The sequence below is a fragment of the Fukomys damarensis genome, unplaced genomic scaffold (genome assembly GCF_012274545.1).
Source record: "Fukomys damarensis isolate Sample0158 unplaced genomic scaffold, DMR_v1.0_HiC HiC_scaffold_3, whole genome shotgun sequence".
Classification (NCBI taxonomy): Eukaryota; Metazoa; Chordata; class Mammalia; order Rodentia; family Bathyergidae; genus Fukomys; species Fukomys damarensis.
The window spans coordinates 16,813,094-16,837,520 of record NW_022900915.1 but is presented as its reverse complement, the minus strand read 5'-3'; the positions used below and the strand labels follow the sequence as shown (position 1 = coordinate 16,837,520).

General features: G+C 34.3%; 1 protein-coding gene and 2 pseudogenes across 2 annotated transcripts in view; 1 reads left to right on the top strand and 2 right to left on the bottom strand.

Moving 5' to 3' along the window:
• LOC104855134 (ankyrin repeat and KH domain-containing protein 1) overlaps nt 1–24,427 on the top strand; it is a 126,748-nt gene that overhangs the window by 57,227 nt on the left and 45,094 nt on the right. For both annotated transcript variants that reach the window (XM_033767169.1, XM_033767173.1), the window contains exon 12: nt 21,551–21,638. In XM_033767169.1, the coding sequence (XP_033623060.1) occupies nt 21,551–21,638 (88 nt within the window). The remainder of the gene's footprint in view (nt 1–21,550; nt 21,639–24,427) is intronic.
• Nucleotides 11,898–15,469, bottom strand: LOC104855120 (annotated as a pseudogene).
• Nucleotides 15,676–20,165, bottom strand: LOC117286754 (annotated as a pseudogene).

Below are 24,427 nucleotides of genomic sequence, written 5' to 3'. Positions count from 1 at the left end.
TTTTTTTTTTTTTTTTTGGTACCAGGGATTAAACTTGGGTCCTTGCGAGGCAGGCAGCGGAACCACTGAGCTAAATCCCCAGCCCAAAAAACTATTATCTTTGAAATCATTTCTAGTAACAAACATTTCTGAAGTAGCTGACCTTGTAGGAAAATAATTAGGTAAAATAAAGTATAACCATTTATACTAATACTAAATATTATAATGACATTCTTCATTCTTTTTAATCAGGGTCTGCACTATTAAAGTTTTTAAGAAGTGTACTTTTTTGTTTGACAGTTATAACAGATAAGTAGATCTTAATATTTCACTTCCTTTCGTTGTCTTTCCCCTTCTTAGAGTTGCCTTGAATTATTTATAAAAATTAAGAATTGAAGTATTTCATCACTTGAAAGAAAAAATTTGGAGAGAGTATAAAAGCTCAAATTATATAGCCAAAGTTTGATACACTTATCCTCTGAACTCTTATCTAGATTCTCTTTTCTTCAATTTTTGAATAACAAAATCACTCTTTTAACATGTTTGTTGAGAGTTCTTATGAAAATATTAAATATGCTAAAGAAACTGTTAAATGTGCTATAATATACAGCAAAATTTTAGTGACTTTTGACTGAATTTAAAAATTTGCTATTAAACATTTTTAAATGTTCATAAAATAACATAGTCAAGTCGTTTATAGTCGTGTAGTCCTTAGGAATAAGTGTTTATGATTTAGTTCCTTAGAAAATGCATTAAATAAGCAATTATTTGAATTAATCATATCTATTTAAATTTTAAATATCACAAAAGAGCTCTGTTCAATAATTATTAAGTACAAAGGTAACATTGTTCTAATATGCTTATTTTGCAATCTATTTTCACATTCATATTTACATGTAATTATAGTCATAGTGTAATACACTTGTTTTCTCTTTTGTCCACTGTGCTCTATCACAATCATTTCCATGTTGATACATGCTATATTTATGACTTGCATAATATTCCATAAAGTTGATGAACCAGAGTCATTCAATTATTGAAGTTGCTTTTCTTTTCCCACTATTGTAAATATTGTTAACTTATAATTTCATATGTATAACCTTTTTCTTTTGAACTATTTCATAATTGATTTTAGTTACTTTTAATAATATTTTAACAATAGATTGCCTATTCTATACTTTAACCATCTGTGCAGATATATCTCAATTTTAACATATAACTATTCTTAGTGGTAAAAAGTAGTACTTGTTCTTCAATATGGGAAAGTACAGTAATTTTGATATTTAAAACTTATAAATAAGCTTTTTAACTTCAATCTCACCTATAGGCCCGAAGAATTAAAAAGTTTTAGTTAAAAACAGGAAGTATTTTGTGTTAGGGTGCAGTTTAGTAGTAGAATATGTTTATTTCCTGGGATGAAATGAGGATTTTGGATTTACACTGTTAAGTATATAGTATGAACAATTTAGAACTTAGTGTTAAAAGAAATTTTGAAAATTTCTTATTTTAACAAACACAGGTAGAATTGATGACATATTTAAGCATTTTCACAATATATATATTTATTTCAAAATATGTGTGTTAATGCATTTTTTAGAATTATTTGAAACTTTATTTTCTCTGGTTCTAAAAATATTTTAAAATTTCTTTTCTTAATCTTATTGAGTTTTTTGGTACTTTGTAAATATACAGTACAGTTATATTCATCATTGGGATCTTGTATCTCTACATGACAGATCTTTGTTCTCATTTTTTCCCCATACCCCTGCCCTCCCTTCACCCCCCTCAACCCTCCCCTATTTACAAAGACTTTGTTTCCATTTTTTCCTTTTCTCATATTTTTGTTGTCCCAAATTTTCTCATTTTTCTAGTTCCATATTTCTTTTCCCCTATCCTTCCCACTTCCCCTTAAAAATATTTTAAATTTAAAATATTTGTATGTGGCTTTTTATATGTATTTTTAATGGGAAGCACCTTGAATATCCATTTGTAGAGAATATGGATTGTATTTGGCTCTTTGATATATGACTTACATGTTATTGATGGAAGAAATTTGAATAATCCATTATTTAAACTTTTAGACTAGTTTAATATTCTTGAATAGGCCACGTTTAATATTCTTTTTCATAATGAAAATATTAAAGGAAGTAAGTTGTCTGTAAGCCAAATTTTAATGAATAAGCAGATCACCTTGAACAAATGACCAAATTCATACCTTTCTGCTGTGTGTATCTCTTGTTGTTACTCTAGTGGGATTCATGTATATTGAAATAAAGATTGTTTCTGTGTTCTTTCTCTGTATAGCAGTTTTGTTTATTGGGCTCAGATTTATTTTTAGTATCTGTTGTGAGTACATGTGTAAGGTCATCATGAGGTTTTTTTAAAATAAGCATTTTCTAATGAATTGTTTAAACATTTTTTAAGACTTTGGAAATTATTTAATCTTGCTTTTTCTATCAGTGTTCTTAAAAACATAACTGAACTACTTAACCAGAAATAATTAATAAATACCCTTTAAAAACTGAAGTTGACCAACTCCATTAGTTTTGGAGCTACTCCTGTGGTGTCCTGTATTACTCCAGGCTGTTTTTTTGTTTTGTTTTGGTTTTGGTTTTTTCTCTCACTTCTCCAAATACTTAACCTTTAGAACAGAAAACAAAATTTTTCTATTTCATATTATTCTCATCTTTATTGCTTTAGCCAAACTGCATAGTTACCATAGTCCTCCACCTCCCCTTCACTATTAATTATCAAGTTCAAGATAGAGAACATCCATAATTAATGGTTTAAGAGTGTAATCTGTGTTATAAAGCACTACCCTTTAGATTTCTTTTTTTTATTTCCTACTTTAATATCAGTGTTTTCCAGGCTTCTGTCTTCACCCATTTTATTGTAATAGACATTCTTGTTCTTCAGAGGGGATTTCATCAAGTCACTAGTGGATAGTGATCAATGTTTAGGTGGCAGCAGAATGTTGGCTAACGTGTTAGGAGTGTTTTGGTGAGTTTTTTTTGTTTTTCAAACTTTGTGAGGATAGTAGGGTCTCTCTTTGTAGAATTTTAATTTCAGCATTAATAGTTTTATATAATTATTAAGATAGAAGAAATATTTATCACCTGTACAATTACTTTCACATGAATTTGCTAACAAAGGTAAGTTGAATGGGAGAAAGAGCAATGTATAAATTGGGTATATAAGCATTCCTTTCTCTTCCCTAGTTCTTCGGTGTTTTATTCTAGATGGTATAGTTTATCAATATGTTCTAAACTCAAGGAGTATTTACCCTAAATTAGATAGAGAAAGTAAATAAATACATTCTAGTTATGTTCTTATAGATTTTGTAATCAAATTTAGCATTTTATAGGCCTATATTTCTATTTAAAAATAGATCTAATAATGAATGAACACTTGTGAAAGGCATTCTATAAACCTATAGCTGAATGTAGGTATTACAAGTGACAAAGGCTGCATTTGGTTGCTTAGAAAGCACTAATGCCACTGGACATTAGAAAAAGCACCTAAATTTTTATCACTGCTATCAAATCACTAATTTATAAGCATATACTTGCCTATTTTCATCTATAATATGAAATTTAATACTATCTTCAGTCCAGTTATACCAGGGTCACATAAATATTTGTAATTTAGGGCCTGGCATGGTGGCACATGCCTGTAATCCCAGCACTTGGGAGGCTGAGGAAGGAGGATCCTCCCATATTCAAGGCCACCCTAGGCTACATAGTGAGTTCAAGGACAGCTTGAACTACATAGTGAGACCCTGTATGAAAAAGAACAATTTTGTATATATTAGATATATCATAAATTACTGTAAACATTATTTTGGGGAGTTATTTATAGTGAATGGTTAGCACATTTAGTTTAATGCAAAATAATTTACAGATTATTTTAATAAAATGTGTTAATTTTTAAAGTATACAATTTACTAAGTCTAAGTATGCTACAATGAATAATAATCTGGTATTATAATTTTTTTCATCGAAAGTCTGTTTTTTACTCAATGTTTTATGCTACCTACATGTTGTCAAGAAAGTATGAAGATTTTCTTTAACATTGATTTTTTTTTTTTTTTTTTGGGGAAAACCTGGAACTCTATGTAGCCCAGGCTGGTCTCAAACTCATATGATCCTCCTGCCTCAGCCTCCCTAGTGCTGGGATTACAGGCATGTGCCATCACACCCTACTGTTGACATTGAATTTTAATTAGTTGTGAACATAGAGCCTCCAGTTAATCTTCACCATTATTCAATTAAAGATTTTTTTTTTTTTTGGTACCATGGATTGAATTCAGGTCATTGTGGTTGTGAAACAGGCGGCGGAACCACTGAGCTAAATCCCCAGCCCCTTAAAGATGTGTTTTTTGGTTCTTCCAACTTACAGGTCTGTTTAGATTGTATCACATTGTTCAGCCATTTGGAGTTCATGTTCTCTTTAACTTATTTGGAAGTATAGAGGAACGTGTGGCTAACATTTATTCTATTTCCATTTTTGTAGGGTCTTCTTGATAGGTTCCATGTTGAATAATTTGTGTTTATTATTTATATTTGATTTTGTTTTGTTTTTTTGGTATGGGGATCGAACTCGGGACCTTGCACGTATGAATCAGGCAGTAGAACCACTGAGCTAAATCCCCGGCCCTATTATTTATATTTGAATGGAGTTTAGTATTAGTTAAAAAATAACACGGGAGGGAGCAGGAAAAGGAAGTAAATATTTATAGTGCTGGGGATTGTGTACCTGTCATCCCCCTTTTTAAATTTTTTAAGATAGGGTCTTGCCCCATGCTGGGCTTGCACTTGCAATCCCGCACAACCTCCTACTGCTGGGATTACAGGTGTGTGCTACCATTCCCAGAAAGAAGTGACTCTTGGCACCCTCTTTGAATCATATCATATCGTTTCTTACTAAATGTTTACCATAAAAGATCCATCCTTTTAGGATAAGTACATCACTCAGGAAGGAGATTGGAGTCACTTAAGAGTATATTTCTAAGCCACATTTCATTTATTTGGTAACATCTTTGACTCTGGTCAGTGATTGAAAAGCTTCTTACTCTTTCTGAACTGTATCCCTGTCATGTCTTCAGGTTGTTTCTTTGTTAGGAGTCAAGATGTAGAGAAAATACAAATACTGTATCTCTCTCAAATTCTTTTAAGGTTCTTGTTTTACTTGATAAATGGTAGCACTAAGTATCTTTATAATGGGAGGGAGATCTGTAACTAATGATCTGACCAATATTTTCCTTACTATTTTCTCTTAGTTTTTTTCATTTCCAAATCTTGCATTTTGAGACTAAACCATTAGTGCAAGTAATTGAGCAAAGTTACTTTTTCATAGGAGCTTATATTAACGTTTTTTTTTAAAGAAAAGATATATTAGTACTGTCTACCTAGAATGTACCAATAAATTAAATTAAAAAGAAAAAGAAAAGACATATTATACACTTAATAATATCATATAGCTCATGAGAGTATAGTCTGTACAGTCTGAGGATCTTTTTAGTTGAAGATCTTGAGTTAACAAAGCTCAGCATCTGAAGTACCAGTCACAAGTTCTTCAAGGCCAAATGTTATTTCTGTTTTGGAATAAGATCCTTGAGTTCTTTTTCCCTTTCACAGGATTCACTATTTATTTTGGATGGCGCACATCAGTGGCACACCGTACATTCATCACCACTGTTCTAAAAGTTTCACCATCATTGGCATAGATCCATCCAAACATCACATAAGGGTGACCTTTGATTTTCTAAGTTACTACTTAGAGTATGTTATAGGCCACCAGAACTTTGGCTATCTAAATTCTGAATAAAAGGTTCTAGGATCCTGCTTGGTAACAAAGGAAATCCTCTTCAAATAAAAAGGTTTGTGAAGTCCCAATAAAAAGAGATACATACCACCAGCAGTTTGTTTTTCTCTTTTTCTAAGTAGTAGTCCTAAAAAATATAGTTGAAAATATAATTCATTTGTATTCTTTATTGGGAGAGTTAGGATATCCCTGAGAGTCTTAGTTATAAAGTCCTGTTCATTGTACTTCGTTCATCAGAGTTCATCAAAAAATCTGAAAATTAAACTTGGTGGTGTGGCACATGCCTGTAATCATGTAATTTAGAAAGCTGAGGCAGCAGGATCACCATGAGTGCAGGACCAGCCAGGGAGGGCTACATAGTGAGTTTAAGGCCAGCCTTGGACTACATAGTAAGACCTCTCAAAATCAAAACTAAACCAATCTGAAACTTAGCTGGATAGGGCTTGTGCTCCCCTGGGAGGCTGGAGGCAATTTAATGGCTTAGACTGTCTCAAAATTTAAAGCAAAACTTTAAGAGGCTAGGGGTGTTGCACAGTGCAAAGGCATTGGGATCAAACTCCAGGATGGCAAAATCAGCCAACCTGAAACTCAGATTGAAGGTTATGGATATTAGATTGCTTAAATCCTAACTTAGCTTACTGAAACGTTTACTATATTGTCTACTCTGTCATATCTATAAACTAAAAGTTTTTTCTTAAAATTGTCTATTTCATTCTTCAGTAGACTTTTTTTTTTTGATACCGGGGATCGAACTCAGGACCTTGTGCTTTGCAAGGCAGGCGGTGGAACCACTGAACTAAATCCCTGGCCCCTTCAGTAGATTTTTAACAACGTAAATACTTTGTTCATAAGAAACATTTCCTTTGAAAAAATGTGTAAAATTTGTGCCTATGGTTTTAAAAGTTAAAAAAAAATTAATATCCATTTTAATCCAGAGAGATTTGCTTAAACTCAGGAACAGTTCTTAATGTTTTAGTTAGGGAAAACTTGTGTTTGGATTGCAAATAACTTAGGCCAAACTAAAATAAATTTCTTCCTCCCTAACCTACCTTAACCATAATGTATGTTAAGTATCTTCATTATTGGCTTTTTGAATGAGAAGGCATTATATTTATTCTAACCTAGGCACTTTTTTTTTTTAACCAGTGCCGGGGATCGAACACAGGACCTAGTGCTTACAAGGCAGTCATGACACCACTGAGCTAAATCCCCAGCCCTTATATTTATTCTATTTTGAACTAAGATAAATTTACTTTAAAAACCTTTTGAAAGTGTGAAGTTTTGCTCAGTTTGACCAATATTGTGGGTGAGAGTGTAAACTTGCATGTGAATTCAGATGAAGTATTTCTTCCTGAGAAGGAAATGGGATTCTAAATCTCTCTAGCTGCAAGTCTCAAAACTTGGTGTTATTTATTTGTTTGTTTGTTTGTTTGTTTGTTTGTTTAGTGGTACCAGGGTTTGAACTCAGGACCTTGTGCTTGTGAGGCAGCACCAGTGAGCTAAATCCCTGGCCCACTTGATGGTATTTTAAAATGAGGTTTGTGGCCTCAATTTTAGAAGTTCATATTTAAAATGATCCGAAATGGGCAGTCTGCATCTTAACTAGTATCACAGAAGGTTCTAATGATATTCTCTATAGTTTATATTGGGATATTGCTATAGTTCAGCATCATCCTTTTTTTTTTTTTTTTGGTACCGGGGATCGAACTTGGGTCCTTGCGCTTGCAAGACAGGCCACCAAACCGCTGAGCTAAATCCCGGGCCCCTCAGCATCATTCTTTAACTCTGTTCTTTTTATCTTTGCTTTATCATCATTCTTCTTTCATCCAAACTGAATAAACTTTTTTTGTCTGTTGCTTGTGATTTTTAGATATTGCTGTGTCCAACTCCCAGATCAGTGCCTCCAAATATTTTTGCTATCTCAGTTCTTCCAAGGAATATGAATCTGATCAGTAAGAGTAGATTACAAAGGTAGTGATTAATGTAAGTGGTGGGTTGGAAGAATGTACTCTCCATAAGAAAGTATCAAAAAGTACATACATAGCGTAAAACAGCTCTCCCTTTCTCATGATTCTTATTATTCTTCTTACAGAATGTCCTCCCTCTAACTCCAGAACACAGTTCCTGTAAGATACAGTAACAGTCCTTAAATATATATATCATAGGTACTCTGTGACTGTGATTTTAATTGTTTTAAAGAAAATAATTTAAAATTAAATTTTATTACTTAATGTCAAGTGAGGAAAAATTCCACCTGTTTTTTTCTCATAGTGCTCATTCATCAGAAGCAGAATTTGGCAGTGTGTTTTTCATGAATAAATTTTTAGGTGGCTCATGAACTCTTGATTATTCATTTATAAGTATACATCAATCGTTAGTGGCTAGCTTGCACTATAAAGCTTTAAATATTACTTCTCACTTTTTAGATTTTAACTTTTTATTAAGGAATAACAGTTACTTTTAAATTTTATTACTCAAAGCTGGAAAATTGCCAATTTTTCTTGATCTGTTCTATAGTATCTGTGAAATACATAAAACTCCTAATATGTTTTAAAAAGCCAAATTCTCTCTCTCTAGGTTATTGTGTATTGAATGAATCTTTTACAGCTATTTTAAGTTTGTTTAAATATAAATACAAATGACTTCCAGTCGAGAAGATAGTCAGTGTTTATATATTTGGAAACCTTCCTACTTTCTGTACATAGGAATAAAGATATCCATATACTAGAAATGAAACATAGCTTCACAGCTAAAGCTATCATCCTAAGGAGAATTAAGTCATAAAAATAGTCATTGGGGGCAGGAGCCTGAATGCATTCACATGTAGCAGACCTATAGGTCTAGTCTACTTGAATGAAGGGACTGGGATCTTATTGCTCTATCTTAAGATAAAGTAAAGCTCTAAACACCTGTTTGTGGTTTAATTAGAAATGAGCTAATTATTGGTGATAGAAGAAGCAAAGAAAACAATAAAACTAAGAACTTAGAGGACACCATTCTTTGATTTAGAGAACAGAATTAAAATAACCTCATGGAAGGAAAACCTTAAGATGCCAAGGTAGTCTATTTCTGAAACAAAACCTGAGAGTCAGACTAAGGCAACCTCTAAGCCAATGAAAACAAATCTTTGTGAATGAAAAAGAAAAAAACCCTCCCACTCAAAATAAGCTTTCTCAAATAAAAAAGGATAAAGCTTCAGAGTAAATCAGTGTTAAAAGAAATAATCCAAGTTCAGGAAAACAAAAGCAATGAAACAAGAGAAGGAAACAAGGAAATTGTAATAAAATATTTTAACCTTGAAAATGTATTTATTTATGAATTTTGAGGTAGTCTCACTAAGTTGCCTATACTGGGCTTGAATTTACAATCCTCTTGCCTCAGTCAACTAGAGTGCTGAGATTATAGGATTGCCCCAAAATCTTGAAAATTTAAACATGCTATTTTAGGTAGGTTTGGTGGTATACACACACCTATAATTCCAGTACCGTGTAAGGCTCAGGCCGAATTACAAATTTGAGTCCCACCTGGACAACTTAGCCCTATCTGAATCAAAAAAATAAAATAGTACTGCGTGTATACCTTAGTGTGAAGGCCATAGGTTCAGTCCCCAGAACTGGGGGAAATGCTGTTTTAAATGGTGACAAATGGGCACAAAATAGTTCAAGAAAATAAAGCAAAAGCTGGTAATGAATTTACAGGTATTCCGTATATGCAATAAAACAAAGTTTGGTGGGGTTGGAAATTATTTAATATATAGACAGACATGGTGAACTAAAGTAGTGAGTGGATTAGTATATCAGATAAACATGAAATAGTACCATATAGCACAGAGGCAGAAAGTATGAAGAAATATGAAATATGTAAAAGAACATGGGAGAAAGAAAATAGATTGAAAAGCTCCACTACACTTGTATTAGGAGTTCCCAAAAGATGTGATAGAAATGGAGGAAGTAGACAATATTTGAAAAGGTCATGATGGAGAGTTTTCTGGGGTTGAAGCTAGACATGAATCCTTGACTGAAAAATCCTGTCATTTGCAAAACAGAACAGATCACGCTGTAGAATCTTAACATTAAAGAAAAATACTGTCTCAAAAACTACTAAGAGGGGAGATGAAATGTGTTACCTGCAGAGGAACAACCATCAAAGTTTTGACATTCTCATCAACAATAATAAATCACAGGAGAAAACAAAGTGGTAATATCCTCAAGACACTGAGCGAAAGTGACACAATATAGGATTCTATATTAAATTGCTGTTCCAGAGAAGGAAGAATTTTTTCATATCTACAAAGAAGAAAATAGCTTACCTTGTCACACACCCTTTCCAAAGAACTACCAAAGAACGGGTACACTGGTAAGCAAACCCAGAAAAAAGTGTGGGACCCAAAAAACTACGGTAAGCAAAGAAACTTTTTAAAACTGTAAAAATTTTTAAACACTAAAAAATGTTCATTATAGAAAACAATGTTTTTAGTTTAGGGTTTTTGTTTTGTTTTGTTTTGTTTTTGGTACCAGGGATTGAACTCAGGTGCTTGTGCTCACAAAGCAGGTGGTAGAACCACGGAGATAAAATCCCCAGCTAAACAAAGTTTTTTAGGAGAAACAAAATATATATCAACAAGCTGCTTCTGAGGTTTTCTTTATGTTTAGTTATTTATTTTAAAGAAAACATAAATAGGGCCAGGGATTTAGCTCAGTGGTGCTACTGGCTGCCTTGTAAGCACAAAATCCCGAGTTCAATCCCCGGTACAGAAAAAGAGAAAGCAAGCATAAATATTGTATATTAGTTCAGAATGTCAACAGTTCCTCAGTTCATCTTTTAGTTTGTAATTTGGCCCTTCTAAAAAATACTTGAGTATTCCCATTGCAGAATATTTTTTTTAAAAGCTTATTTTGACTAAAAAGTAGTGAAACAGTGGCTGGTAAAAAATGTTTCAGCTGCGGATTATTTTTAAGAGTAAGAAATGAGCACCATGTACAGGTAACTGTAAACTCACTTTTAAAGATAAAACAGAAGCCAGCTATTCCATTTAACATTTAATTGTTAACATTTTAAAAATTCAGTGAAATAGAAGAGTTTAATCAAATGATAAACACTTCATCCTATAGGTTCCATTTCTAAAATCCATACTAGAAATTCTATATATAACCTGACAAACTGCATATAAAGATGTATATGTGTATACAACGATGTATACATAATCATTAGATTTGAATACATTTCTTTAAACTTATTTAAGTACATCTGTAGAATATACTACCAACTAAAAGTTTTTAGTAGAAGTTTCATCTCAGCTATTGATAAAGATTGGCTATTGAAAATTCTTAGGCCAAAGAACTATTATTATTGGTATATGTCAGGCTTACAAATTAGTCAAATAAAATTGAAATTATCTAATACATTTTTCCCTTGATGTTTCCTTCTAATAGCAAAAAGAAAGTATCTTTAAAATAAGCTTTCAGTTTTTGAAATTTAGTTACTAAGGAAAAATCTTACTAGTTTTCAAAAATATTAAATAGTATATAAATACAATTTTCTTATGGTTGAATTTTGCATCTAGAATGTATTTGCGAAATCTTCCCCTGGCTTATTCCATTTAGCACTTCAAGTTCCCATTCTGTAATTACGACAGTTGGCTCAGATTTGTTAGGTTTACATCAGTCATACCTTCCAGAATTGTTCCTGTGTGTATGTACAATACTGTAAATAGGAACTGCATCAAAATTTTGAAAGCAACCTAATGAAAAATCCAATAATATAAAAAAGATAAAGTGCAGCCACTACATTAGTTTTCACAAAGTAATTTGTAATTTTCACTTTTAAATTGTCAAGAGGATTGAGTAAAAAAGTTTAGGTGTCCCACTATTATTTTTTAATTAAAACACTTAGATAAAATTACTTTTATTAATATACATACAAAGTTAGTGAAATAATGACTTCATATAGTTTTCCCTTTTTTTTTTTTTTTTTTGTAACGGGGATTGAAGTCAGGTCCTTGCACTGGCAAGGCAGGCGGTGGAACCACTGAGTTAAATCCTCAGCTAGTTTTCCCTTTAAAGATGGCAGCTGCAGGTACAGAGATGCTGAGATGTCTAGAGACTAAAGATGTTTATTTGAAAAGATTCTTCAACATCAGTGTGCTACAGGGTTTCCAAATCTAGCTGGAGATTCACAAATTCTCTATGATTAAACTGATGTCTTGGATTTAGATGACTAATGAGATTTCTCACAATTTAGCTAGGATCTCTCCAACGAAGAGACAACACAGGAACTATCTGAAATAGGTGATTACTGTATTAGTATAGTGATTCAGTAGTTGCTGAGTGGTAAAATTGTACTTTTGACACAACTGACATTTAAAGGTGGGATGCTCAGAAGAAGTTATATTCTTTTGGTAAGTATCTATATTATCTAAGGTGGATGTTTCACTCCTATTACTGTGACTTAAGGAACCGTGAGAAATCTGAAAGTTTGGAATGATAGAAGAAACACTATACTTAGCCTGATACTTCTATTTTTTGCGGGTAACTGGGATTGAACTGAACCTTGTATTTGCAAAACTGAGCTAAATCCCTGACCTGTAGCCTGAGAAAAGATTTGTAATAAATCTCTCATTTGATAAAAATCTGTCTTGCACAATATTTACAGCTACCAGAAAACTTCATGATATTCTCAAGGTCTAAAGCTGGTTCCAAATGTGCTCTTTCACTTCTAGTCATACATCCACAACACAGGGAACAATGTATTTTTCTCTCATTATAGTCAGGAAACATTTTCTAAAGACGATGTGCTGACAGGCCCGCACAGGTGTTTTGAGCATGTTCTGCCTGATGGGATGGTAGAAATCATCCTAGGTGTAGGCCTGGCAGCGAGGGTCTTCAGCCACAGGGGGTAGGACATGGTGATGGCAGTAGCCAAGGTAGCCATGGCAGATTTAGCTCCTTTGGGATCCAGGAGTGGCGCTGTGGGTTCAACTCTCCATCTTGGGTTGGCAGAGAGGTGGCACCTTTCTAGGACTTCTAGTCTGGCTTTGCTGCTCTTGCAGTCAAGGTCCTGGGAAATGGAGGATGATGTGCACACTGCTGGTTGCCCCAGAATGGGGCCACGCCAAGGCATGTAGAGCACTGGAATCTCACAGCCCCACCAGCAGCACTCCAGCAGCATCACAGGTGATTACCAAAGACATGAGAGCTGCCAGCACTGGGTTGCAAGCCAGGACAGGCAGGGGCAGAGCAGCTGGGTGAGCCATGGCAACTGGTGCTGCCAAAAGTCTATTTTTTAAAAAATGTTTTAAACCAAAAAGTGGTAAAATTCTATACAACAGGAGGATGTGTTAAAGGTTAAAAAGCTAGCTAGATGTCGGTGTGGTGGTGCACACCCCGTAATCCCAGCCCTGGGGCTGGGGCAGGAGGATCACTTACTTTGAGACCAGCCTGGGCTAGATGCTAGATAGTTTAAGGCCAGCCTGCACGACAGAGTGAGAACTTATCTCAAAAGCAAATAGGCTAGAAGTCTTTTGTTCAGAAGGATACAGTACTAAGTAACACAGGATTTTTAAAACTATGTCAGTAATCAGAACAAGTAGAAGGTAGTGAGCTCCACTGTTAAACAGCAGACTTTTTTTTTTTTTAAATTGGGAATCAAACTCAGGACCTCATGCCTGGCCCTAGAGACTTGAATTACACTAGATTTTGAAATAAAAATCTAGCAAATGCTGTTTGCAAGAGACAAACCTTAAAGCAAAAGGATAGGGAAAGATTGATAAACTGATGGGAAAGTTACGTACATCGATATTGACATAATTTTACAGAAAAAGCATTTTTAAATAAATACTCCACTTATGTAAATTACTAATCAGCAATCCTCCAGATAAAATAGACAACTGCAAACTTACAAGGAAAATGGTGAGATCTACATCTGTCATACTAGGATTTTTTTCATATCTATGAAATTAATAGGTTAATAGATAAAACAGTTGTTAAAAATATAAAACCATTGTTATAGAGAGCTAGCATTCAGTTCCCAATAGATATAGTATGTATACTTTTCTATACATAACGATATAAAATTTATCCATGTTTTAGTCCACAAGAGACTTTGTAAGGAATCCCCCAAACTCCATATATTGTCTACATTCCCTAGTCTCTGTTGCTTTAAAAGTCAGGTGCTGGGAAGGTAGCTCATTGTTAGAGTGCTTTCTTAGCATGCCCAAGGCCATGGGTTCAGTCCCAACCACCGAAAATACATAAATAAAATCAGTAATAAGATCTTAAAAGTCCCCTATTTAGAAATTTGAAGAAAACTATTTCTCTTTGATTCATGGGGATAAGAGAGAAATCCCAGTAAAATTCACAAAGTTCAAATGGAATAACCACAGAAACACTACACATCAAAACTTGGGCCAAGAAAAAAATAGCTAAAGTGGTCCTTAGAAGGAGAATTACAGCTTTACACGTACATATTAAAATGAAAAAAAATTGAAGTAAATGAAACTAGTAAGGAAAAATAGCACAAAGAAGGAAAACTTAAGAGATAAAAGAGCACAAGTTGATGTTTATTACAAAGATTATCAAAATTAAACCAGACTTAAGTTTTTAAAGGATGAAAGGAACAGATAAACAATGGAAACTTAAAATGAGTTTTTTAAAACTATTTGATACAATAGAGGCTTTTTAAATTCATGAGGCAATCAAATAATTTGAATACTGATGAAACTGATTTTTTTTCCATTAAATACATATATTAGCAAAATCAACTGTGCAAGATGACCTGGGTTCAATTCCTAGCGCCACAAATAAATAGACTGTAGAATAGGAAGCCTCAATAAAATAGCCATATTGCAAATTGAATCAGTAATGTAAAATTACCTATCCATTGAAGGTGAGAGGTCCAGATACATTTATAAATGAATTTTACCAAAGGTACAGGAATTAATTTCTGATATCATTCTACTTTCCCAAGAACAAATGGCAAACTACACAAGATGTTTGTAATTTTTTCATAGCAAATATCTTTAATTTCATGTAGGAAATGTAGCATTATTTCACAACAAAACTTCCAGATTTCATGAGGAAACATGTATTAGCAATATACTTTCAGTAAAGCATTATTAATAACTAACTATCTTAGATTCTAGGGTAGTGTTCTTTGGTGCTCTCAAATTAAGATTTTTCAAAATCAATTCTGATATTTCAATTGAAGATCAGAGTTAAATTCACAAGATTTTTTTATTTTTTTGGTACTGGGGCTCGAACTCGGGTCCTTGCATTTGTGAGGCAGGCACTGGAGCCACAAATTTATAAACTATGTGATCCCGTGCTTAAAACCTCAATAGTTTTTAGATAGCCATCATTTTTGGAAGAGATTTCAACTGTCAAGTGTTTTATAAATATTCTGAAATACATTTGAAGCTTTATTCCAGTTCAGCTAAGTATCTTCTTTTTTGTTTTGTTTTACTTTTTGTTTTGTGAGACAGAATCTCACTTGCAGTTCAGGCTGGCCTTGAACTCAACATTGATCCACTCCGCCCGCCCACCACTTTATCCAATTTCGAATCTGGTTTACGTAACAGCGGGTGCACACTAAAATATCTCCTCTGTCCCAGGAATATGGGCGGGGCAATAGCGTTCTCTAACTGTACATCATGCTCCCAGGCCCTCTGCATCGGGTGCTCTATGGAAAGATGTTTAGATTTATCGTAGCTTTCCTTCCTCCTCAATCTCAAATGAAAATCAACTTTTCCCTGGTGATGTCACAGTGACAAACGATTAAGTAGATACAAAACAGGAATAATAGTAAAGTATTAGGACAAGCCATTTTATTTGAGATTAAATTTTATGACCGCATTGTTATACTTAAGTTTTCTTTAAATTAGAATAGAATAATCAGAATAGAATTAGAATAAGGTCTCAGCACCAGTTTATTGCACTCTGCTTTAGGTTTCAGGGCGATTCCGTTATCAAGGAGTTGACTAAGCATTAATGGTTTAGAGGCGTGGTCATTTATCATTGGGATTTTTAGCAGTGGTCTCAAAAAACGGTACTGTATCAGCAACTTGTTTTTTGCCAAGTCTGTGGGCACCTGTACGACACTTTTCAAATCATGTTTATTTTCAACGAGAAGCTGTCGTATGTCGCTGGCTGGCCAATGCTGCTGGCATTCCTCTCCAAGTTGGCAGCTTTGAACACTGGCCGTATCGGTCATGTCATACATGAAGACTACGTGTGCACACTGTGGTAATAGTGTTCTGTGGTCTTTCATTTGGAACCGCTTATGTCCAACTGTGTCCCGTAATTGGATCTTAACTCACTTCCCGTCAGTCACCGCTCGTACTCGGAAATGCACCGGAATGGTGGCCTCCTTGTGGTCGGAAGTGGCCGGACCAGCACAGAAGCGATAGGTCAGGCTCGTCTTGCCCACGTTGGAGTCACCGATTCTGACAATCTTGAAGATGTGGGAGTGGGAGGCAGACACCTAATGCCCTGCACACCATGCAGCTGGCTTCAGGAGATGACCCCCTCTCTAAAGCCATTCTCCCATTCACCCCAAACTGGGACAAAGGAAAGGAGATGGCAGGGAGGCTGGGCAATTACGCCACCATGTGAGTGACCCTGGAACGCAGGCTCTACTTCAGTTTGAAGTCTTGGAAAATGTGTTTATGAAGGAAATATTTAAAATAATTTATAACTTAAAATTAGTCCTCAACAAATATGTGTACAGATAAAGCTAACATTTAGAAGTATATACAAGTTTTATTCCTTTTTTTTTCTTTCATACCGAAGATCAAACTCAGGACCTTGCACTTGCCAGGCAGGCATGGTGCTGCTAAACTACATCCCTAGCTTGATTCCTATTTTAAAAGAAAGATTTAATGATCAGATATTTTGGAGCAAATGTTTTATGTTGTGGTAATATGTGCTATTTAATTTAATTTTGGTGGTGAAGATGGAACCCAGGCTTCATACACTAAGTACAAGCTGTACCATTAAGCCATATTCCTAGCCTTGTTTCTAATTCAGAATGTAAATACATTATAGAGTTGGGTGTAGTGATGCATGCCCTTAATTGTAGTACTCTGGGAAACTGAGACAGGAGGACCACCAGTTCAAGACTAGCTGGGGCAATTTAGTGAGTTTGTGACACCTGCCTCAAAATAAAATATTAAAAAGATTGGGGTTATCATGGCTTTCCTCATGGTAGCCTGCCCTGTGTCCTCCAGGCTGTACTTTGATCTTGCTTTTTCCTCTTCTACAGCCCAAGCTGGTTTCTCAAAGCCAGTTTCTCCCTCATTCTTCATTTACTTTAAAACAAAAAACAAAGCAAAAAAAAAAACTTTGCCATGGCTAACAATAACAAAAGTGGGGGCTGGGCATGTAACTCTGGGAAGACCTTGGGTTCAGTTCCCAGTACTATTTTTTTAAAAATCAAATATATATGTGTGTGTGTCTGTGTGTGTGTGTAAATTCAAAACAATGAATTTATACTAATGGAAAATATAGTAAGACAGGGTCTCCCTATGTAGTTCAGCCTGGCCTTGAACTCACTATGTAGCTCAGGCTGGCCCTAAACTTGCAGCAATCCTGCTTCAGCCTCCCAAGTGCTAGAACTAGAGGCATGTGCCATCATATCTAGTGCTTTTCATATCTTTTATTTCAGTAATTTTATTAATATGTTGAATTTGTGAGAGACTCATGGTAGGGATTTTAGGCATGTACTTTCTGATTTTCTAACATCTGTGGTAATAATGGTGTTTTTAATCTTTTTTTTTTCTTTTTTATTGAGGTTATTGGTACAATCTAGGTATACAAATACAGTTACATTCATCATTGGGATTCTTTACCTTTACATAATAGGTCTTGATTCTCATTTTTCCCCTTGTCCCTGCCCTCCCTTCACCCCCTCCTCCCCTCCCCATTTACAAACACTTTATTTCCATTTTTTTAGTTTCTCATATTTTTTTCCTCTCCCTTATTACCTTTCCCCCACCCTTCCCACTTTCCTTACACCTTTAGCCCTTTACTTCCTATTTCACATTATTAATTGTCTCATTAGGATCCTGTGTACTATATAGTTTTTCACACCAAAGAAACTATTCAGTATTTCAGTTAAAGAAATCTCTGTATGAACATTAAAAATAGGGAATCCTAAAATAAAACTAAAAAGGAAAGTAAAAGAGAAAAGGCAATGATGTAACATCAAAATAATCCTTAATTCTGGAGATGAAAATGGTCCCTGAACATATTTAAATTGCTTCTCACTCTTATAGTCTTATCTTATTCTTTTTTCATTATTTAGAGAATACTTTATTAGTTTCTGTAATCAAACCCACATAGATATGACCTTAAATATTTAGTACGATGTGTTACCCCTGTACACATGGAAAAAAAATAAAATAACATTTCTAGACCAATATGGTTGTCCATTTCTGTACAATGCCAAGTCAACACAGTAAATTGGGATGACTTTTTCCAAAGTTGGCAGCACCGTTAAAGTTTCCCAGAATTCAATTTATATATGTGTGTGTGTGTGTGTGTGTGTGTGTCTGTGTGTGTATGTGTATGTGTGTATATATATATATAAGGACTAATAATAGTACGTTATGCATCGATAGCAGCAACACCTTTTCCAGGTTCTGCGGTCATCTGAACAAAATTATAGACATTCAGCACATTCCATTAAAAAAAAAAACAAAAAAACAAAAAAAGAATAATATCCAGACAACAGCCAAGTTCTGTTGCTGCTGTGGTACCTGGCACCATTTTTTCTATTAGCCTCTTAATTATCATCTGGAAAGAGAACATTCTAGAGTAATATCATTAAATGTAGCTCTGATAAAGCACGGTCCCTACTATGTTTTAATCTTTTTTTTGAGTCAGGGTCTCCCTTTGTAGTTCAGGCTGGCCTTGAACTCAAGTGAGCTGTGTAGCCAAGGCTGTCCTTGAACTTGTATTAATCCTCCTGATTCAGCCTCCCAAATGCTGGGATCACAAATGTGTACCACCAGGCCCAAAACAGAATAAACTTAAAAACAAATGCTGAGCCTGGTGTGGTGCCTCCCAGCACTTAGAGGCTGAGCCAGGAGGATTGCTGGTTTTGAAGCCAGTGTGAGCTACAAAGTGAATTCAAAGCCATCCTGCACTAGAAAGCAAGACCATGTCTCAAAAACAAAACAAAAAAATGTATTCTAAAGCAGAGGCGTCTGGCTGGGGATTTAGCTCATTGGTTCCGCCACCGCCTTGCAAGCAGTACAACGACCTGAGTTCGACCCCTGGTACCAAAAAGAAAAAAAAAAAAAAAAAAAAAAAAAAAAAAAAAAAAAAAAAAAAAAAAAAAAAAAAAAAAAAAAAGATCAGTCTAAAGCAGAGGCTTCAAAATCTTTAGTCTTTGCCTTTACTTGTAGAACCTATTAATATTGATGGTTATTACTGCCAGGCTTGAGAGATAAGGACAAAACTGGGAAGAAAGGAAAAGTGATATTAATATTGCTTATCCATGTTCTAGTAATAATGTATTATCAGCTGCAGATCATCATTGTTTATCTGCTAGTAATTTTTGTTTAACGTTTTTCTCTCTCTCTGTCTTCTTTTTTTTTTTTTTTTTTTTTTTTAAATTGAGACAGGGTATCCCTATGTAGTTGAGACTGGCTTTGAACTCACTATGTCGCCCAGTGATATTCCTTCCTCAGCTTCCCAAATGCTGGGATTACAGGTGTGCACCACTACACCTGGCTAACTTTTCTTTCTTTTATTTACCTAATAGATAATAGAAAAGTCAAACCTCTGTTCTAAGAGAGGAAAGGTTTGAAAGGTCAATTATGCTTAGATTCCTGCCTAGTAAACAATATTCAGTCACTTCATTTTTTTAGGTATTAGGTTTACAATGGTGGAAAAAAGTAGACATGCTTTCATGGAGTTTATAGTTTGCTAGAGGAGACATTACCTAAATATTTGTATAAAGTAGTATACAATTTCAATTTATGAGGAAGGGATTTGTGGAGTTGCAAGTCAATACTGGGAAGAGCAATCTAGTTTCAAAGTTCAAGGGGTCCTTCCTTGAAGAAGTAACACTTGATTTGAGATGTATGGGATGAAAAGGAGTTAGGGGAAAAGTGTTACAGAAAGAGACCAACATATGCATAAAGGCCCTGAGGCAGAAGAGGAAATAAGCTGCTAATGGAGCATTTTCCATGGTGAGGATGATTGTAATGGTAATTCAGAAATAAGCTGAATGGAAAAACTGAACAAATAGCATTCTTGGTCTTTGTACCTGACGTCTTCATCATGTATGTTCTCTTTCTTTTTTAATATATCAGTTGCCAGAGTGCTAGATTTACTGCCTTTGAATTTAAGTTCAAAATCCATTCTGCAGTAAGTTATTTTGGCATTATATCTAGTTAGTCATTGTTGTCTAATCAACATGTATAACAAAAAGGTAAAGCTTTAAACTAGTTTTTAGAGGCAGTTGAGTGTTACTGGTCTGTCATGATTTTATTTCACTTATTCTATCAGCATTTTTAAAAATCACCTAGAATGGAATGTTCATCACTGCAGTGCTGTTTAAAGTTTCTACTGGTTTGACAGTCTACTCTTAAGTATTGTTTTTTGTATAGATCTGATACAGTTTTGTACACACACTAAATTGTATTCATTTGGCAGGGCACATGTTTTAAGTTGACTTGGTGGTAGCTAAAGGATTTTCTGAGATAATTTAGAGCTGAACTAAAGCCTCATATAATCAAGTTTTTCTTAGTAATAAAACAGAAGCAGAACAACTTCATATTTGCATACATAATTAAAGATAGATGAGAGAACTTGTCATAGAAGAAGTGTCACCTACATTTCAATACTTAGGAGAATGTAACAGGAGCTTGCAGTTCTCCCTCCCACCATACAAACATGCTTCTTTTAGTGCCATTTGCTGAAGCTTTGTTTGAAGCTATTTATCATTCATTCATTCATTCATTCAGTTTTTCTCCTCATACTGAGGATTGAACCCAGGGCATCAAACTAACTATTAAGATGTATCCTGAGCCTTTAAAAAGAAAACATTTGAGAGTTTCTCACTTCACTGCCCAAGTTGGCTTTGAACTTGTGATCTTCTTGCTGCAGTTTCTATCCCAAGTGTACTAACAGGCCCAGCTCATTTAGTTTTGCTGGCAAACTTCCTAATAAGAATAATGATCTTTTTACTGTTATAAAACTACGTGTTTTGCCTTTGACTAATCAAGTATTTAATATCTACTGGTTTTTTAAAAAAATCTTCCCATTAGTGTATTCTTTTATGTTTCTTTGTTCCTAAAATACCCTAGTGTTTCACTTTAAGGATTTGTTCCCATCCTTTGATAGAGATCTTAGTGGCTTCTGATAAAAGATCAAGATCCTTCTAATCACTTTATAGTTCTTAGGTTTCTTTTTCACATTTCAGATGAACAGCTGGGGAAATATCTTCTTAACTTTAGCATTAGAAAAATAAACTTATTTCTCTTGAGGATTGCATTAAGCATTAGTATTATCTTTAATAACCTTTGCTTGGTATGCAAAACTGAATTTCCCTTAGAAAGTTATATATACCATCTAGTGTGTACTCAAATTAATCCTATCAGGTGTTTTGGAAATTGAGGTAAGTAATATAAGTGACTACACCAAGTATGTATTAAGTCTTCATTGTTTCTCATAACAGTATGAAACTATTAAGAAATGTTTTAATCAGTTGGTACTAGTGGATTATTTTTTCATTTATTTAACAGGAGCATGAATCTGAAGGTGGAAGAACACCTTTGATGAAAGCTGCAAGAGCTGGTCATTTGTGCACTGTGCAGTTTCTTATCAGCAAAGGTAAAGAAAGTACAAATGATCATTTACAAGAGGCTATACTATAATTTCTGAAGAAAAAAACCTAAGTGTTGGAATTTATGTTAAGGTTACTGTACTTAGAGTATGAGTTGCTCATTCTGATCTTTTAAAAATGTACTGTATATTATTTTACAAAGTGCCATAAACTTGGTGGCTAAAACAATAGAAATGTATACTTCTGAAAGCTAGAGGTCCAAAATCAAGGTATTGGCAGGGTGAGTTTCAACTGAGGCCTGTGAGGAAAATATGTCCCAGTCCTTTCTTGTATTTTGGAGCTTCTCTTGAAATGTTTGGCATTCCTTGATTGTGGCAGTATAACTCCGGCCTTTATATGGAGTTCTTCCTCTGGATTCTATTCTTTTGTTGGTGTATTTTGTTTAATAAACATAGAGTTTCTCTGGTGCTTACTGGGAATTTTCTATATTAGTTTTAATTTTTCATCAACAAAACATTACGTGATTGCTTCCTAAAACTGGAAAAGCCAAATGTAAATGTCCAGCTATGATAAACAGATGTTTAACACTTTATGATAAGACAGTTCTGCTGGTGATAGGAATGGGGTGATAGAAAGTCTACTGTGGCGATTGTTTTTTGGTATAGCTGAATTAACAGTGTATGGGATCTTGTTATTATTTTTGCCATGAGATCTTCTTGTCTAGGCTAAAGTTGAATTCATGGGTGCAAGCTATCCTCTTGGCTCAGCCTCCCAAGTAGCTGGAATAGTTGGCCTAGCCACTACACCAGCTTTTTTTTTTTTTCATTCCTCTAGAAATTCTGTTATTAAAAGGATTTATTTTTAAAAACAATATATAGAGTCCACCAAAAATATATACACACTTTAGGAAAAGAAAAAGTTGTATAAATATTTTATTTATTTATTGAGGCAGGGGTCTCCCTTTGTAGTTCAGACTGGCCCTGAACTCACTATGTAGCCCCAGCTGGCCTCGAATTCTTCGGCAATCTCCTGCCTCAGCTTCCTGAGGGCTGAGCTTACAGGCGTGTACCACCACACCTAGCTTGTATAAATATTTTCATATTAAATTTATTGAGACATCGTGAGATTAATACAGGTTACCTTTGGCCTCTACAATTACAAGAGGTGCTCAAAGTAGTGACCATTAGCTTCCAGATATTTATTAGTATGGCAGGCTGCTGCTAGGGTAAGCTTGGTCATTGAGATTGCTGCACGTGCATTTTCAGTTTCTTCTCTGAGAGCTGGCAGTATAGTAGGTTTTCTGCAATGTACAACATCCTCTAGGGTCCATATGAGGGTAATACCATCTGTTGAAAAAATATCATACTATTTTTCTTTTTCTTTTTCTTTTTCTTTTTGAAAACAGGGTCTCACTATGTAGTTCAAGCTGGCCTTAAACTCACTATGTAGCCCAGGCTGGCCTCAAACTTGCATTGATCCTCCTGCCTCAGCCTCCCAAGTGCTGGGATTACAGGCATGCACCATCATACCCAGCTATTTTTTCTTTTCTTGAGTATGTATACATTTTTTTGGTGGACTCTATATTTAGGTGAAGAAGTTCAACTGATGGGTGAAGAACTAATTCAAGACAGCCTACTAGAAAAAAATTGAATGTTGCTTAACCCATTTTAGGTTGCAATATATTACATTGTCATTCTGCAGATCAAAATGTTAATATTAGCATCATATGGTTCGGCCTTTTTGTATAGTATCAGAGATACACAGATACCTGAGGAAAGATCTTATGATAGAATGCTAAAATGCATGGATGACCCACTCTGGGGATGTCATATTATTAAAATTAAAAAGTTGTATAGGGCTGGGAATTTATCTCAGCGGCATAGCACCTGCCTTGCAAGATTGAGGTCCTGAGTTTGATTCCTGGTACCAAAAAACAAGTAGTATCTATAGTTCAATAGAATTCTAGTATTTCGTGACTAAAAATGTAGTGTAAGATTTTCTCATGTTAAATATATGTTAATTGGATAAAACTAGGTTTATTTTCATATCACATTTTTGCCGATTTTCTCTTTTATTTCATTTTTAAATTATTTTTCATCTTTTATTGGGTAAAAATAGATTTATTTTCTTTTTATCACATTTTTGCTGCTAAATAAAGCGTAACTTTACATAATGTTCTAAACCATAGTCTGTAAAAAACATTTACTTTAACCACACAGAAATAATGTATAGACCAGTAACTTTTGGATTTCTCATATGCTGCTTTACTAAAGAGAATACCTATTCATACCAATTATACTAATTCATACCAACCCTGCTAAAAAAAGTGTCAGGAATAGGAGCACACTGATTATTGATTGTAGTTTTTCTAGGCTGTGGAAACTGCTAAACAGTCCCACAATTTAAGTTTATTGTTAACAACTTTAAAAGTAATCTCATGTTACTAATGTAATGCTATCTGTTACTGTGTCTTATCTTTCCCAAAAGATACTTTTAATGTAATTTGGGATTACATTGAGTTAGATAGATTTCCTGAAAAATTAAATTAATTCATAGTTTTACATAGTGGCTTATTTTTCTCTTACATAAAATAAGTCTGGAATTGGAGAAAAAAGAATGAATATTTGGATAGTATTAGTATTCTAGTTGAGACCTTTTCGGACTATGTATGATCACTGAATTAGAAATCAGTGTCTTTTTGGGGGGATCAAAAATAATGTATCAAAAAAGAGGCTAACACCAGGCATGGTGGTACCCACTTGTAATCCCAGTACTCTGGGAAGATGAGACATAAGGATCACAATTTAGTGAGACCCTATCTCAAAATAAAAAGTAA